This window comes from Nicotiana tomentosiformis, chromosome 2, assembly GCF_000390325.3.
Source record: "Nicotiana tomentosiformis chromosome 2, ASM39032v3, whole genome shotgun sequence".
Classification (NCBI taxonomy): Eukaryota; Viridiplantae; Streptophyta; class Magnoliopsida; order Solanales; family Solanaceae; genus Nicotiana; species Nicotiana tomentosiformis.
The window spans coordinates 97092859-97110610 of NC_090813.1; the positions used below are offsets into that span (position 1 = coordinate 97092859).

Below are 17752 nucleotides of genomic sequence, written 5' to 3' on the forward strand. Positions count from 1 at the left end.
TTTGCTTATGTATCCTTCCGTTTGCAAACTTAAGTGCTTCATTTTTACCGCTTTTTATGCAGAGATTTTTAAAGATATCGGGAATTATGTTGGCTGATATAAAAGCTCTGATAAGTGAAACAAGTCAGGAACAATGATTTTCACTTATTATCAAATTTTAGGAGTTACTGGGAATTTATGCTTTCAAGTTTATGCTGGAAAATTATGCTTATTGGAAACGAATATGCTGGAAACACGTGCCTTTGGAATCTTAAATTTGAACAAGCAAGCAGATGTTTGATTGAAATGTCTTAATTATGGAAATTGAAGGAGGAGGGGGGGGGGGGGGTGGAACAGCCTATGAAACTTAAAAAATCTCTAATTCCAGAGGTTTCGTCTGGAAAACCACCCATTTAATTACCAAACAACTATAGTATAATATCATGCTTAAGAATCAATCAACTATGTTTCAATCACAAATTAATCATTTTAGCTATGAATCCTATGTGTCCATCTACTTTATTAAGTATTAAGAAGATTAATCATAACGACTATTTTTTTACATACCAGGAGTTGATGCAACATAGTCTCAACAAGTTCAATTTTTTTTTTATATATATCTGAAAAAATCACAATTTTTAAATATATAGTAAGTTCTGAACAATCGGAAAAGTGTAATAGGTTCGGGAGTGAAAACATAAAGGTTAGAATTCATCAAGTTTAAATTATGGATCCGCTTTTGATACTCACTATCAACCTACAACGCTACAACCCCTCTTTTCCTAGAACTTAGAGATCAACTTTACTTTGAAAAGCTTATATGAAGTAAATAACATCATGCTTAACAATGAAAAAGAAACTTCTATTCCCCTTAATAGCTTGGTTTCAAACCCAATATATTCTATTAAATTCCAAACTTGTGATCATTAATCACTCAAAATCAATCAATAAATTTAATAGTAGTAACACTCTCTGGGCTACTGGTTCTCTGTATTTGGAAGTAGATCATAAAAGTGAGCACTTGGTATAGTATTGCAAAAACACCTTAAATAGTTGCCATAGTGACTGAAGGGAAATGCAACAGTTGTGAGTTATATAACCAACTAGCAACTTGCACTGATATTCATTTTCCCAGTAGATTGTCAATCCAACATAGTAAAATCTCAAAACCCCACCATTTCTGGCTTCTAAAAGAGCTCAATTCTATGCAACAAGATTAGACAACACAATAGACAAGAAACTGCTGGTGAATCCAATCAACTCACATAGTCATATACGTGGAGGAAATGTGATATCAGGGGGTAAAGGTGCAATGAGGAAAGCCTTGGAAAACAAAATTTATATATTGGAATAAATTAGTTTCTAACAGGAGAAAAAGAATAAGAAAACCAATTCTACAATCAAAAAGCCCGAGTTTATGTCATCCAAAGAGTAGGATCTCATCCAAAGGGTTGCGCAATACAGACAGGAAACATTCGAGTTTCCCCCCAGCCTTCACATCATCACCCCTAAATTAAATGTTTACTTGGCAAATGAATGTACTCAAATGAACCCAAGACAAACAGAAAATGCCACTATATATCCCGAGCACGACCATCATTAATTACCTGATAAGAGTCCCTCATGTTGCAACATAAAACCTGCACATGAAGCACCTCCTATGTTAAGAAAATGCACTCAACTCCGTGGTAAAAACTTAGCCACTTTCTCTTTTGCAGTTCCCAGGCAAGAGATACTTGTACTTCTCGGGATTCTCCAGCAGATGAGCAGGAAGATTCACGGCCGAGTAAGAATGAGGGACGGGTCCCATGTTACCAATGATATCCTTGAATGTGTACTCCTCAGGAAGCATGTCGTACAAATCTGCCCCTTGACAAATAATATCTTGTATTCTTTTAGGGTTCAAATAATGCAAAAACCTGATTCTATCGGTGTGGCTGTAAGCTTTCATCTTGAATATGAAGTCAGATATGTGGCGGAAACAAAAGCTACAATGCCAACCTGAATCTGCCAAAAGGTAATCAGTTTGACGATAGTGTACGTATCTAGTCTTGCCTTTCTGATACCTGTGGACTGAAGCTCTCCAACTTCTGTGCTGAATTTGAAATTCAAAAGAGTACAAGTAATTCCTCAAATGAAGATGAAGAACTGGAGGAATATCGTCACACCACCTCAAAAGATCGATAGTATGCCTGCTAGGAATTTCATCAACATCGGACATTATCAGCAAATCATCGTCCTCTATGCCAGCTATTCTCAAAAGCTGGTCGAGTGCTACTCTCTCATATGCCTCTTCAACAAACGGATTTTCACCTTTTCTGAATCTTCCTCCAATGGTTCCATAAGTCAATCGAGGTTCCACAAACTTAAATTGGTCCCGGTTAATAGCAAAAGTATAGGGCTTGGGCAAACCAGTAAACGTGGAGTTGGACTCGAGAAGAACAAACTGTGTGATGTAAGGATACAATTCCTTCCATCTGATAGTAAGCATGTCCACTTCATTATTAAACAAAACTGCATCATAAACGCGCCTAGGATATTCACGAGTTCCCCATCCGTGTTGCTTGCAAAGGTTCTCCATCGAGACATTCTCGTGATAATAGTGAGTAACTTCAATAAAGGGTTTCGGAGGGGATTGCCACAACGGGCGAAGGAAGTAGGTAATCTTCTGTCCATGAAAGTATATACCAGCAATGCATGTTGGCACAAAAACAACCAAAAAGATAATAGCCTTTAAATCCAATCCTCGAAGCATACACCGTAGTCTTGACATGTTTATTATTCCAGGGGAAGACTGCTGCATTTGAAAAAAGATAACTTTAAACATAAACAGATGGAGAAAAATCCAGACAAACTAATTACAGTTTGAGAGCACGAAAATAAAAGAATGTAAACTTAATACCATTTTACAGAAAATAGAACAAGCCAACAGGATAACAGAGGATTTCCCAAATATCTTGACAGAGTAAAAAATTACTTATTGTTTCATCTATTTTTAGCCACTTCTGAAAACCATAATAAAATTAAAGCTTCCATTACTTTAGATATTATCAAATGGATAACCATAGTCAAATCTCCAACCATAAAACATGGAGTCCACAAAACTACAATACACCACAAATTTCCAGAAATATAGGAAAGGATGAGAAAAATCACCCAAAGTTGTTCAAGATCACATTTCCCCCCAAAAACTTCTCCTTGGGAGCAACCCATATTAGCCCAATTCAAGATTCTAGGGTTTATATACAATCCATGTCAATAACAGAATGAAAGCACATATTTTAAAATTCTCCAGAATCACAACAATCCAATTTTAAAAAAACAAATCCCCAAAAAATCCAGAGCTAATGTGCAACAAGCTTCAAACTTTTCATATCAAATGGTAAATGAGAATTAAAAATAAATCAATAGGGAAAGAGGTGAAAAAAGAGAAGACAGGTACCTCGCCACAAACGTCTTCACAAATATCGTCACTTTTTTTTGAAGGATAATAACTATCAGACACCATCAGCACCCAAAGCTATATTCAAAAATCTCCTCTTTCTACAAATTTGCCACCTTTCTATAAAATTCAGAAAGATAACAAAAATTATCAAAGAGAGATTATTGAAGAGAAAAACCCCCTGATTAAAGCCAATACCCCTCCCTCTCAAATTTACAACAATGGAATTGCCAATATAATCAAATTGAGAGGGGGGAGTAAATTTTTCCTTGTATAATTTGACTACTTCGGGAAAATGCTAAATTATAGCCGTTTTGTTGGGTTATTCTTCTTCTTTTTCTTCTGTTCAACACTCTTTGTGCAGATGGTTATATATATAGACACACATGCAGGGTAATTGCCCACCACCCCCTTTTCCGAATCCCACCCTACATGGGAAAAAACAATGATGTTTTTTAAGATTCATAATAATAATAATATAAGTAGAAAAAGAATAAAAAATGTTCCTAATTTTAAATAAACTTTAATATAATTCCTATTCCAGATAGGATTGCTTCTGTCATATTTAAATTTAAAATTTAATAGATAATATAGACATTTTACGAGCGGCGATCTCCATGGCAATTCCCGATTTTATCCACTTTCGTTTAGAGATAGAGTTAGAATAATAAAATTTAAAGTTTATTATGAGTTTTATAATGAACTCATAATTAAAACAAAATAAAAAAGAAGAAAAATATGTCAACTATCTATGCTCGAAAAAAAAATTCAAGAGTTAATAAATATTCGTAAATTTATCTGACACTATGATTATTAAAAAAACAATAGTTTGTAGAATCTTGTACCAAGTCCAGCAGAACAACCTGTTGATTGAGGTGTTATTCTTGTAATCAGTGACATGAGTAAACAAGTGCACAATAATCACGAGGATAAATGTTTTTATTACTGTTGTTATTATAACACGTCATAATTTCGTTGATGCAACCGATTAAAGGTTTTTTGTTGACCCAAAAAAAAAAAGACTAAAGACTTTTAATATAAAACAGGAAAGAGGGAGTAGTTATCTGTAATTACTCATTCAATGATAGGTGGTTACTTAATTATCATTAATTGGTTATTGACATGGGGAGGGTTTCTTCTCATTTCATTTTCTAAGCAACACCTATATTATTAGACATGTATTTTAATTTTTCTTTCTTTAAACTAATAACTAAAATTGGCCTTTATTCGCAGCTTTTCTACTGATCCAATTATATGCCGTTCCAAGTTTATATCCCAAGAGAATTGAGAAGCATAACTATTATACAAAATAAATAACATATATAATCTCTCAATGTATATATGTGTAATGTATTATTTGTAGATTTAAGTCGTGGTTATCCACATTTAATTAAAGATGTGAAATAGGATTTGGATTTATCTGGCGATGATACAACTAAAGTAAATATGTCATTAACAAGTACTGAAAAATCATATGATACAAAATGCATATGCATTGTTGCACAAACAAAGAAAACACAGTACAAATTTACAGCTCAAATCATAACTTCTAACGTTGCAGCTGGCTAAGAACACAATGATATATTATGCATTGGAATCCCCATAGTCATTTCAATGTAGGTTATTGTAATTGTCAATTAGATCAAACAATCGCCTAAAGTTACAATTGAAAACAAATCATGTCCTTATTTTACACTAAATGATAAAGACTTCTTTTTTTTAAATAATTCATTTAGAATGGGAAAACATTTAAATAAGTATTAGCACTTATGAAACGAAGACGTATATTATTGTTTTTTTTTGTTGTGGTAAGGACGTATGTTATTGTTACGTACAAAATATTCTCGTTTGCTTCTACCTATGCTTTCAAAATAATCAGTTTGACAGCATCCAAAATTCTGATACCATTTCAAGAGAATATTTCCTGCAATTATTTTTTTAATCAATCAAATCTTTTTCTAGGAATTTGTGTTATATTACTTTAATCAAATGTAACGATCCGACCAATCGTTTTGAGCTTTCTAGCGCGTCGTTCGGTGGTTTGAGGTCTTGATTAGCTTCACTTAAGGTATTATGACTTGTACGTGTGGTCGGAATTGAATTTCGGAAAGTTCAGGATTGATTTGGAAAAACAATTCTAATTTCGGAAGCTTTAAGTTGGAAGAATTGACTAAGATTTGACTTTTGAGTAAACGACCTTAAATCGGAATTTGAAGGTTCCAATAGACTCGTATGATGATTTCGGTCTTGGATGTATGTTCGGGTTGAGTATCGGATCACCTGAGAGTATCTCGGCGCTTATTATGGAAGGTTGGCCTTTTTAAAGGTTTAAGAATTTCATAAGTTTGGTTTGAAGTGGATTTTGATGTTATCGATGTCCGTTGGGGGTTCCGAGCCTTGGAATAGCTTTGTTATATCATTTGTGACTCGTGTACGAAATTTGAAGTCATTCCGGATTGATTTGATGCGCTTCGGCATAAGATATAGAATTTAAAATTTTGAAAAATTTATAAGTTCGATTCAAGGTGCGATTCATGATTTTGATGTTGTTTGACGTGATTCGAGGTTTTCAACTAAGTCTGTATCGTGTGGCGGGATGTGTTGGTATGTTTGGACGGGGTCCCGGGGGCCTCAGATGCGAATCAGATCGAGTTTGGACTTGGAAGAAGTGCTGAGGCAGTTGGGATCTGATGTAATTGTACCTGCGTGGAAAGGGCCGCAGGTGCGAGACTGCAAAAGCGGTCCTGGTGTCGCAGAAGTGATTGGGCTTAAGGTTGGTTGGAGTCGCAGGTGCGAGGAGTTTACCGCACCTGCGGGCGCGCAGATGCACGAGAAGGAGCGCAGAAGCGAAGGTGGTCTGGGGTTGGAAGATCACAGGTGCGGGTGTTGGACGCGTAGGTGCGGAAGGCTGTTCGAGCTAGGGAGACCGCAGATGCGGGTGACTTCCGCAGAAGTGGATGCGCATCTGCGATTGAGGTCCCACAGAAGCGAAAAGCTGGCACCTCGGGGAAAGCCACATCTGCGAGGGAGTTGCCGCAGAAGCGAGTATTGTTCCGCAGATGCGAGAGGTCTGGGCGGAGGGGTTCTTTTAAAAGCGGGATTTGGCCCATTTTCATTTATTTTCCACTTAGTTGGGGCGATTTTGGAGAGTTTCAAGGGGAGATTTTCATCAAGCAACACAACGTAAGTGATTCCCACCTATTACAAGTTAAATACATGGTTTGTATAAGGATTTAAACATGAAAATTAGTAGAAATTGTGGGAGTTTTGGTAGAAAACCTAGAATTTGATATTTTTAAATTTTGACCACGAAATTGGACGTGGAATTGAGAATAAATTATATATTTGAGTTCGTAATGTTATGGGTAATATTTATCTTCAAAAAATTTTGGAATCCGGGCACATGGGCACGAGGGTTGATTTTATAAACTCTTCGAGCGGAGTTGGAAATTATTATGAGCATTGGAGTATATTTTGATTGGTTTGCACCTTGTTTGACTAGTTTTGGATCGACGAGCATTTGTTTGAGGTGTTAGAGAGGCTTTGGAGCTGGTTATGGAATTTCGGAGTGAGCTAGGTCTCCTGTCTAACTCCGTGAGGGGGGAACTACCCCTAGGTGATGTATTTGTTATGTGCTACTTGTTGGAGGGGCTACGTACGCACAATGTGACGAGAGTCCATGCATAGCTAGATTCATGTTATGTCCGGATAGACTTAGGTTCCCTCCATGCAATAACTGTATTATTTGAGTTATCTCATGCCTATTAAATTCCTTTATTTTACATTGCAACTTGAGACTAGACTTGTGTAGAGTGATAGACTTGTTATTGTAGAGATTCGACGGGCTTCATGATTAGCTGCGAAATAATTGTACTGCTCTTACGAATTTATCCTGCGTTATGCATTCTCATCAAAAGGTTTCCCTTAAAATTTTATAACTCATACATCTATTCGTGAGTGGGGTCAAGGACCCGTCAAAGCTTCATATTCTAATGAGATCGGGCCGTTCGCCTCGGCAGGATAGATACATTTATGGTTCGTGCTGTTCGACCCTCGACAGTGAGCACATTATGATGGATCGGGCTGTACGCCTCGGCATTTATATAAAATACTCTTATGAAATCGTGCGTAATAATTGGCAAGCAGCTAACATATCTGTGAGCTGTTTTTCCTTATTGAACTGTGACGACCTATCTGGTAAGGTCCAAAATATATATACTCCGATTGAGGAGGTAACTACTAGCTGAGAGTTTGAGTTATTGCTGAGAGGTGGACTGTGCCACGTATTATACTTGTTATTCCGCTTATTTACTCTGACTCACACCTGTTTACTTCTACTGTATCTGTCTTATTGGACCACTAGTAAGTGTTGATGTCGACCCCTCGTCACTACTTCTTTGGGGTTAGGCTAGATACTTACTAGGTACGCGTTGATTTACGTACTTATGCTACACTTGGTGCACTTTTTGTGCAGGTACATATAGGTCTGGTGGTCTTTTGGGCGCAGAGGCGCGGCTATTGCAGGGACTTTACCGTGAGGTGCATTTCATGTTACGATCCGCAGTCTGCAGAGTCTCTATCAGAGCTATTTATATTCTCCTGTCTAATTTGTATTCCAGACAGATGTTGTATTTTATCATATTTTCTAGTTGATGCTTATGCACTTGTGACGTCGGGTGGTTCATTTGTAGTTCGTGTAAATATTACCCTTTACCTTGTAAATTCTATTTCATACTATTTAATTAATGAAAGTTATGATTTCAAAATACTAAAATGAGTAGTTAAGTGATCAATCACCGTTGGTTTGCCTGACGGCGGTGTTAGGCATCATCATGACTTTTAGTGGATTTTGGATCGTGAAATCAAAAGAATTTAAAAGAAATTCAGAACAAGGTAATTTATTTCACATAATTAACAGATAAACAAATAACCTAGGACTTAGGAGTATGGACTAGATTTTGAGGATCCAGTATTTGTAAATTTGTATGCCAAATGTCGTATGCTTTGACATTTTCTAAGTTAACATTATGATGTCTAAAGAGTAACGATATGAACAATTGGTTTAGTCCAATGACCATGACCAATTGACTATGCCAAACACTGCCGTGTCACAAATAATTTTTAACTTAAATAATGTAACTTTAATAACTGAAAGACTAAATCCCCTAGGAAATTATCAGATTAATAGTATTAACAAAGTGTTTCTTTTCAGTTTTATCTGATACAAGTGGAGATAACATGCAGTAGCTAATTCGTATTCCACTTTAGCCTTTTTTTATTCGGCAAATTGGGCATGTTACACATTTGGTTACTTAGTTAAAAATAATTATAAAGACACTGTTTCCGATAGACACTCGATTCCCTTCCTCCAAGAGCTCCTCACCTTGCTCTTTGGGTGATTTGTACTCACAACCTTTTGTTTGGAAGTGAAGGGTGCTCACCACTAGAGCAACCTACTCTTTCATATATTTGCTAACTAAATATATAAAAATATATACTAATCTCTATATTATTAAAAGGAGAGGAAAAAGTCCTCTCCTTAAGCCAAGTGACAGCATAGAAAAAAGTCACATGACATAAGTAGTTAATAATTAGTTATTTGTTATTGTTTTTGAATTTAAATATCTATAAAATAATAAAATAAAATATTTTATAATAATAATAAAAAAAAATTATCCATTCAAATTGAAAAGTAGTTTCAAGTTGTAGTTTTTAAATTATTTTAAAATAAAAAACTCTATATATTATTAAAAAGAGAGGATAAAGCAAGCCTAGAAAAAAAAGTCACATTGCATAAGTAGTTAATAATTAGTTATTGGTTATTATTTTTGAATTTAAATATCTATAAAATAATAAAATAAAATATTTTATAATAATAAACGAAAATTAAAAAAACATTGTCGATTCAAATTGGAAAATAGTTTCAATTTGGATTTTTTAAATTATTTTAAAATAAAAAACTACAATTACAAAAAATAAATCTATATATTATTAAAAGTAGAGAAAAAACCCTCTCCTTAAGCCAAGTTACAGACTAGAAAAAAGTCACATGGCATAAGTAGTTAATAATTAGTTATTGGTTATTGTTTTTGAATTTAAATATCTACAAAATAATAAAATAAAATATTTTATAATAAAAAATAAAAAATTAAAAAAATTGTCCATTCAAATTGGAAAGTAGTTTCAAGTTGGAGTTTTCAAATCTATATCTATCTATATATTATTAAAATGAGAGGAAAAACCCTCTCCTTAAGCCAAGTGGCAACCTAGAAAAAAGCCGCATAGCATAAGTAGTTAATAATTAGTTATTGGTTATTATTTTTAAATTTAAATATCTATAAAATAATAAAATAAAATATTTTATAATAAAAAAAGAAAATTAAAAAAAAATTGTCCATTCTAATTGGAAAGTAGTTTCAAGTTGGAGTTTTTAAATTATTTTAAAATAAAAAACTAAAATTACAAAAAAATAAAAAAACATTTAAAATAAAAAACAAAATTACAAAAAATAAAAAACTGCCAATTTAAAATTTCTTTATTTTTTAATAATTTTTGTTTTTATTTTTAAAAATAAAAAGTTTATTTATTCATAAAATATTATTGAAAATAATAGAAAAAATATAAAATAAAAATATATGTATCTTCTATTATATTATTTAAAAAAAAAAGTAGCATACAAAAATTGAAATTAATTGATATGCTAATAAAAGTTTCTATTAACAATGCAATAGTACTAAATATTGGATAATATAATAAAGAAAAATACATAACAAAAACGTTATTCAATTATCAATTACTATACAACTCTTTTTAATTTAATAGAGATTTTATTCGTTAAAATTCAGATAATATTATTAAGAATAATAGGATAAAATTTAAAATAAAAAAATATTTCAAGAATAATAAAATATATATATTCTATTTTATTACAAAAAGAAAGTGGTAGATAAAAATTTAATTAATATTTTTAAATATTGATCGCGCATCGCGCGGATACAACTACTAATGATATATAAAATCCGTATTTTATACATTAATATAAAAAATATATATATTACTGACTATCATTTTTAAGAACTATTATACATTTGTCAAATAAAATATCATATCTATGTCCCCTTCATAATTTTACGTTTTTCAGTTGACTCCTTCCTTTTTCTGCGAACGAAAATGACATGTTGTTTTCAATCAACAATAGACGCATCCGGTTAGAACCTCCCTAGCTGCATCATTGTCCCAAGCGCAAAGATGAAATTGACATTTGTCGCTTTCATTTTTTTTTTTCCTTTTTCAAAAGGAATAATAAGAGTCGCATACACCATGTGTATCATTGTATTTAAAAATAGATTTTTTTTTTATTTTGTAATTATATATAAGTGTGCGTGCGCCTCTATATACGTGAATGTACTTTTTATTTATCGCGAGCGTTCATATGTCTAAATCGTTCCAGCAATCTTTTATTTCAATTGTCTAAACGTCTTTAACGCCCAACGCACGAGGCCTGTCTTAATTTTATGAGTTTTGAATTTTAGAATAACAACTTTAAGGGTTAATAACTGAATTGTAAATTTTATGTGTGTGCATATTTAATTAATTTATTAACAAAAATATATTATTTAAAATAAAAATTATTAGGTGCGATCGAACTCATGTCTGTCTGAATTAGCTTCTGCCTTTGGCCCCGCGCACAAGGCAAAAGAAAATATTAGCTTCTACCTTTGGCCCCGCGCATTAAGGCAAAAGAAAATAAATGCAGCATTTTGATTTTATTGATAGATATTGTACTACACTCTCTTTATGCGGCCTTTTGATTTTATAGATAGATATTGCATTACATTCTCTTGGAAATTTCGTCCGTTGACTCCATAGATAAAGTGAACCTGGAACAAAGACTTAGTCAATAGTCGATGTAGTAGTAGACTAGACTTGATCTTGATAAACGAGAGGTACAACTCAATTTCCCAGTTATATTTATGCAACTATAAATTTCAATTTTCGAATTAAATTGGCAAATGTTTCAAGTAGGAGTAATTAATTCTTTAGTAGCTGTGTCAGACTTGATCCACAAAAATCTTGCAGAATAATTTCATTCCCCGCAACTCGCAAAATACAAGCAATTCAAAAATATTAAACAATCCAATGTTTACAAAAACAGTAGAATGGAGAGGAATCTGAATGGCTGACTAAATTATATTTTATTTTCATCTCAGTTTGTTTGACATTGTTTGATTATGGAAAGTAATTTTTTTTTTTAGATTTTTATAAGTGTATACGGTTCAAACCGAGTTTTGCCCTTCGTATGATTAATCGAGATTGGAACATGATGGTTCAAGGTTCATCGTTATAATATCGAGCCATGGTACGAAGAATATGTTGTCGAGGTCGAGACCCAGAGACCGATCAAGATCGAGGTCGGTCAAGATCGAGCTCGAAGACCCAAGACCGATCAAGATCGAGATCAACCAAGATCAAGATCGGCCAGGATCAAGATCGAGCCAAGAAATAAAAAGCCTTTACAGCCGCAATTAGGGAGAGAATCTCAGCGGAAATCACGGCATGTATCAAGAAGAGGCCGATTAATTAGCCCATCATGAGAGTCCTTACTATATTTAGAATTGTATCAAGAGTAGGACTCCCCTACTCTATAAAGGGGTTCTGATCATTTGTAAAGGGGAGCTTAGACAGTAAAAAAAAAGTAATATAATATTCTTTTCTCAAGGTTCTCAATACTCTATTACTTCGCTTATATTTCCTTTGTTGTCTCATTTGGTTCGAGGGCCCAAGCTACATATCTCATTGGGTTTGCTTTTATTTTTCTTTACGGTCAATTTCAACATCAGTTTGCATATTTTCTCACTTTATGCCAAGTAAAATCATGTGTCCTTAAAACCACATATAAATTCAATTGTTATCTGCTTTTAGGGTAAACAATTTGGCGCCCACTGTGAGGCTAAGGACAATACTGATTGTCTGGTGTTAATTTTCATAACACACACTGCTTTACACTTGTTCTTGTAAGCATTTTTGATTCCAAGATCAGCATGTCAAACTCTCAAGCAGTACCCACACACATCGACAATGGCCTTAGTTTTCATGGCAAAAACGACAACGTAGCCGCCCTAGGAAACGAAGTGCTTCCAATTGACCCCAAGGGAGTACCAGTTGCAGACCCCATCGATATCAGTTCCCATGTTGCCATGAACGCAAATATGGGCATCGACCCCGAAAACAGCATCCGCAGAAGCGTTCGATCAGTCGGTCAGAACTCACACGGCGGCGAAGAAGGCGGAATTAGCCGTCGAATATTATTCGAAATGTTGCAGGCTCAACAAGCTGCAATAACGCAACTTTAAAATCAGAACCATGCGCCGAGTAGGGTCGAACCCGAACCATCACAGGAAATTATTCACAGTGCCGAACCAGCGCTGGGGAGGTCAAATAGGAATGAGTTAGGAACCGACCCCGCTATCTTGAAAATGTTCGAGGAGCTGACAAAGCGAATCGAATCGGGGGAGAAGATGATTGAAGCGAATGACAAAAAAGTGGAAACATATAACCCCCGAGTTGATCAAATTCCGGGAGCACCACCGATTTTGAAGGGTTTGGATTCAAAGAAGTTCATACAAAAGCCTTTCCCCCCGAGCGCAGCTCCTAAGCCTATTCCGAAAAAATTTCGCATGCCAAAAATTCCCAAGTATAATGGAACTACCGACCCCAACGAGCATGTCACTTCTTACACATGCACAATAAAGGGGAACGACCTAGAGGACGATGAGATTGAGTTCGTACTGATGAAGAAATTCGGAGAAACTTTATCAAAGGGGGCGATGATATGGTACCATAATTTACCACCTAACTCCATTGATTCTTTTGCCATGCTCGCAGATTCCTTCGTCAAAGCGCACGCCGGAGCGATAAAGGTCGAGACTAGAAAGTCGGACCTCTTCAAAGTAAAACAGAAAGACAAAGAAATGCTCAGAGAGTTCGTATCTCGGTTCCAAATGGAGTGCATAGATCTGCCCCCAGTCGCCAACGATTGGGTCGTTCAGGCTTTCACTCAAGGCCTAAACATACGAAGTTCGCTAGCCTCACAACAGTTGAAGCAGAACTTGATCGAATATCCAGTTGTAACCTGGGCCGACGTGCATAATCGGTACCAGTCAAAGATTAGGGTCGAGGATGACCAATTGGGGACTCCTTCCGGGTCCGTTTATCCAAACAGGACCATCAACAAAGTTAAAAAGGATATTGACCGGTAACCACGGTCAAACAGAGATCGATATCAGCCATACGGTGGAGATCGGAGAAACAGCAGGCCTGGACGTAACCTCGGTCGAACTGATAAAAGAAATGATCGAGGACAGAGCTTTCGAGGGCTCATGAGTAAAAGAGGTTTCGACAGAAATGTCAAACACAAAGAAGCACCACGACTATCGGAATAAAACTTCAACATTGATGCATCAGCTATTGTATCGGCCATTGGGCGCATCAAAGACACCAGGTGGCCCTGATCTCTACAGATTGATCCGGCCCAGAGAAATCCTAATCAAATGTGTAAATATCATGGCACCCACGGTCATAGAACAGAAGATTGCAGACAGCTGATGGAGGAGGTAGCCCGTTTGTTCAACGAAGGGCATCTTCGAGAATTCTTAAGCGATTGGACTAAAAACCATTTCAAGAACAGAGATTCAAACAGACATAATGAGCCAGAAGAGCTGCAGCACGTGATCCACATGATTGTTGGAGGGGTCGATATTCCTCAGGGACCCGTATTCAAACGCACCAAGGTGTCGATCACGAGGGAAAAATGAACTCGAGACTACGTACCGGAGGGGACCTTATCTTTCAGTGTCGAGGATGCAGAGGGGATCTTACAACCCCACAACAACACACTGGTAATATCTGTCCTTATGAATAAAATTCAATTTAAAAGTATTTTGATTGATCCAGGTAGCGCGACTAACATTATTCGGTCGAGGGTCATAGAACAGCTCGGCCTACAAGATCAAATCGTGCCCGCAGCCCGAGTACTTAACGACTTCAACATAGCAAGAGAAACCACCAAGGGTGAAATTACTTTGCCAATGAACGTGGCCGAGACCATCCAAGAAATAAAGTTCCATGTGATCGATAGTGACATGAGGTACAACGCCCTGCTTGGAAGGCCTTGGATCCATAACATGAGGGCGGAGCCCTCGACCCTTCACCAAGTTCTGAAGTTCTCGACGTCAGAGGGAGTCGAAATAGTGTACGAGGAGCAACCCGCCGCTAAGGAAATATTTTCAGTCGATAAAGTGATACCAGTATCGGCACTCTCATCAACGAAAAGATCGAAGGGAAAACAAAAGGCCAAATAGCAACCATAGATACCGGCCTCGACCCAATTGCAGGAGCAAGGGATCGACGAAGATGATGACTACTGGATCCCTCGATCCTTCATAGTTCCCGATGACTCTGATGCCACCAAGTCAATGGTCGAAGAGCTGGAAGAAATCACACTGGCCAAGCATCAACCCGAACGAAAGGTATACCTCGGCACGGGGCTAACTCCCGAGCTCAGGAAAAAACTTATTCATTTCCTTAAAGCTAACACAGATTGCTTTGCTTGGTCCCATCTCGATATGACAGGGATTCCACCATAAGTTACCACTCACAAACTAAGTCTGGACCCTAAATTCCGCCCGGTAAAGCAAAAAAGAAGGCCCCAGTCCGAGGTCAAACATGCCTTCATCAAGGAAGAGGTAACCAAACTTCTCAAAATAGGAACCATTCGGGAAGTAAAATACCCCAAATGGTTAGCAAACATAGTGGTAGTTCCTAAGAAGGGAAAAAGACTTAGAATGTGTATAGATTATAAAGACCTGAATAAAGCATACCCCAAGGATTCTTTTCCTTTGCCAAATATCGATCGTATGATCCATGCCACGGCCGGCCACGAGATTCTCAATTTTCTCGATGCCTACTCCGGGTACAACCAGATACAGATGAACCCGAAAGATCAAGAAAAGACCTCGTTTATCACTAAGTACGGTACTTACTGTTATAATGTAATGCCATTCAGTCTAAAAAATGTTGGTGCAACTTATCAACGCCTAGTAAACTAAATGTTTGAAGAACAAATAGGAAAATCAATTGAAGTTTATATTGATGACATATTAATTAAGTCCCTACGAGCAGAGGACCATTTAAAGCATTTGCAGGAAACTTTCGATATATTAAGGAAGTACAATATGAAGCTTAACCCCGAAAAGTGTGCATTCGGAGTTGGCTCAGGCAAGTTTCTTGGTTTCATGGTATCCAACCAGGGAATCGAGATCAACCCCGATAAAATCAAAGCTATCGATGATATCACGATAGTGGATAATATAAAGGTCGTGCAGAGGCTGACGGGGCGGATAACCGCCCTAGGATGATTCATTTCGAGATCCTCATATAGGAGCCACTGATTCTTCTCGCTGCTTAAGAAGAAGAGCAATTTTGCATGGACTCTGGAATGCCAACATGCCTTAGAGGAACTAAAGCGGTATTTATCGAGCCCGCCACTACTTCACACCCCGAAAGTGGACGAACAACTTTACTTGTACTTGGTAGTCTCGAAGATAGCGGTAAGTGGAGTCCTGGTCCAAAAAGAACAAGGTACGTAATTTTCCTGTCTATTATGTTAGTCGAACCTTGGGTGAGACTGAAAGTAGATATCCACACTTAGAAAAATTAGCGCTTGCTTTAATAAGAGCCTCTAGGAAATTAAAACTGTATTTCCAATGTCATCTAATATGTGTTATAACAACTTATGCTCTACAAAATGTTTTGCATAAACCCGAGCTTTCGGGTCGATTGGCCAAATGGGCCGTAGAAATCAGCGGGTATGATATTGAATATCGACCTTGAACCGCCATCAAGTCTCAAATCTTGGCAAACTTCGTGGCTGACTTTACGCCGGCCCTCGTACCCGAGGTTGAAAAAGAACTACTGATAAAATTGGGTACATCTTCGGGAGTGTGGACCCTCTTTACGGACGGTGCTTCAAACACGAATGGGTCCGGACTAGGCATCGTGCTAAAATCATCCATAAGTAATGTAGTAAGACAATCTATTAGAACTACAAAATTAACTAACAATGAGGCCGAGTATAAGGCCATGATTGCAGGTCTTGAACTAGCTAAAAGCTTGGGAGCAGAGGTCATAGAAGCTAAGTGTGATTCCCTCCTTGTGGTAAACCAAGTTAACGGGACTTTTGAAGTCCAAGAAGACCGAATGCAGAGGTACCTGGATAAACTACAAGTGACTCTACATCGATTTAAGGAATGGACCTTGCAACATGTACCTCGATAGCAGAATAATAAGGCCGACACTCTTGCAAACTTAGGTTCGTCGATCGAGGATAACGAACTCAACTCGGGGACTGTCGTACAACTCATGAGATCGGTAATCGAAGAAGGGCACGCCGAGATAAACTCCACGAGTTTAACCTGGGATTGGAGAACTCTGCGCACAAAGGCAGCACGGTTCACTTTGTCCGAAGACGGAATGCTATTTAGAAGGACGTTCGATGGTTCGTTGGCAATATGTTTAGGACCAGGAGATACCGACTACATCCTACGAGAAGTTCACGAGGGCACTTGTGGAAATCATTCCGATGCCGAATCGCTGGGCCACAAGTAATCAAAGCAGGGTACTATTGGACCGATATAGAGAAGGATGCAAGGGAGTTCATTCAAAAATGCGACAAATTCCAAAGGCATGCGCCCATGATTCATCAACCCGGGGAACTACTCCACTCGGTCCTCTCCCCATGGACCTTCATGAAATGGGGAATGGACATCGTTCTCCCGTTGGCCCCAGGTAAAGTTCAGTTTAATTTATTTAAGACTGATTATTTCTCCAAAATTGGTTGAAGCACGTGCTTTTAAGAAAGTTAGAGAGAAAGAAGTCATAGACTTCATTTGGGACCACATCATATATCGATTCGGGATGCCCTCCGAGATTGTATGTGATAATGAAAAATAATTCATCGGCAGCAAAGTAACTAAATTTCTCGAGGATCACAAGATCAAAAGGATCCTATCAACACCTTATCATCCCAGCAGGAACGGATAAGCCGAATCGACCAACAAAACCATCATTCAAAATCTTAAGAAGAGATTGACCAACGCCAAAGAAAAATGGAGAGAAATACTACCCGATGTTCTATGGGAATACCGTACAATATCGAAATCTAGTACCGTAGCAACACCATTCTCGTTAGTTTACGGCGCCGAAGCTCTGATCCCAGTTGAGGTCGGAGAACCTAGCATCAGGTTTCGATATGCAACATAGGAGTCAAATAAC

At 36.9% G+C, this 17752-nt stretch overlaps 1 protein-coding gene across 2 annotated transcripts; it reads right to left on the reverse strand.

Annotated features, from left to right (window-relative positions):
- Window positions 1–1303: 1303 nt before the first annotated feature.
- Window positions 1304–3784, reverse strand: LOC104113785 (uncharacterized). Of its 2 annotated transcripts, none has more exons than XM_009624072.4 (2): window positions 3422–3784; window positions 1304–2773 (listed from the first exon to the last, which is right to left on the reverse strand). In XM_009624072.4, exons 1-2 carry the CDS (start codon window positions 3485–3487, stop codon window positions 1676–1678), a joined length of 1164 nt encoding a protein of 387 aa, XP_009622367.1. In that variant the 5' UTR covers window positions 3488–3784; the 3' UTR covers window positions 1304–1675. The 2 variants fall into 2 exon arrangements, with proteins under 2 accessions (XP_009622367.1, XP_009622366.1); XM_009624071.4 differs by having other exon boundaries at window positions 1304–2776; window positions 3422–3783.
- Window positions 3785–17752: the final 13968 nt, after the last annotated feature.

Coding starts and splice junctions, on each gene's coding strand:
- LOC104113785 (XM_009624071.4), bottom strand. CDS start 3,487: ATGGTGTCTGATAGTTATTATCCTTCAAAAAAAAGTGACGATATTTGT. Junction 2,777..3,421: donor GTGAAGACGTTTGTGGCGAG/GTACCTGTCTTC, acceptor TTTCAAATGCAG/CAGTCTTCCCCTGGAATAAT.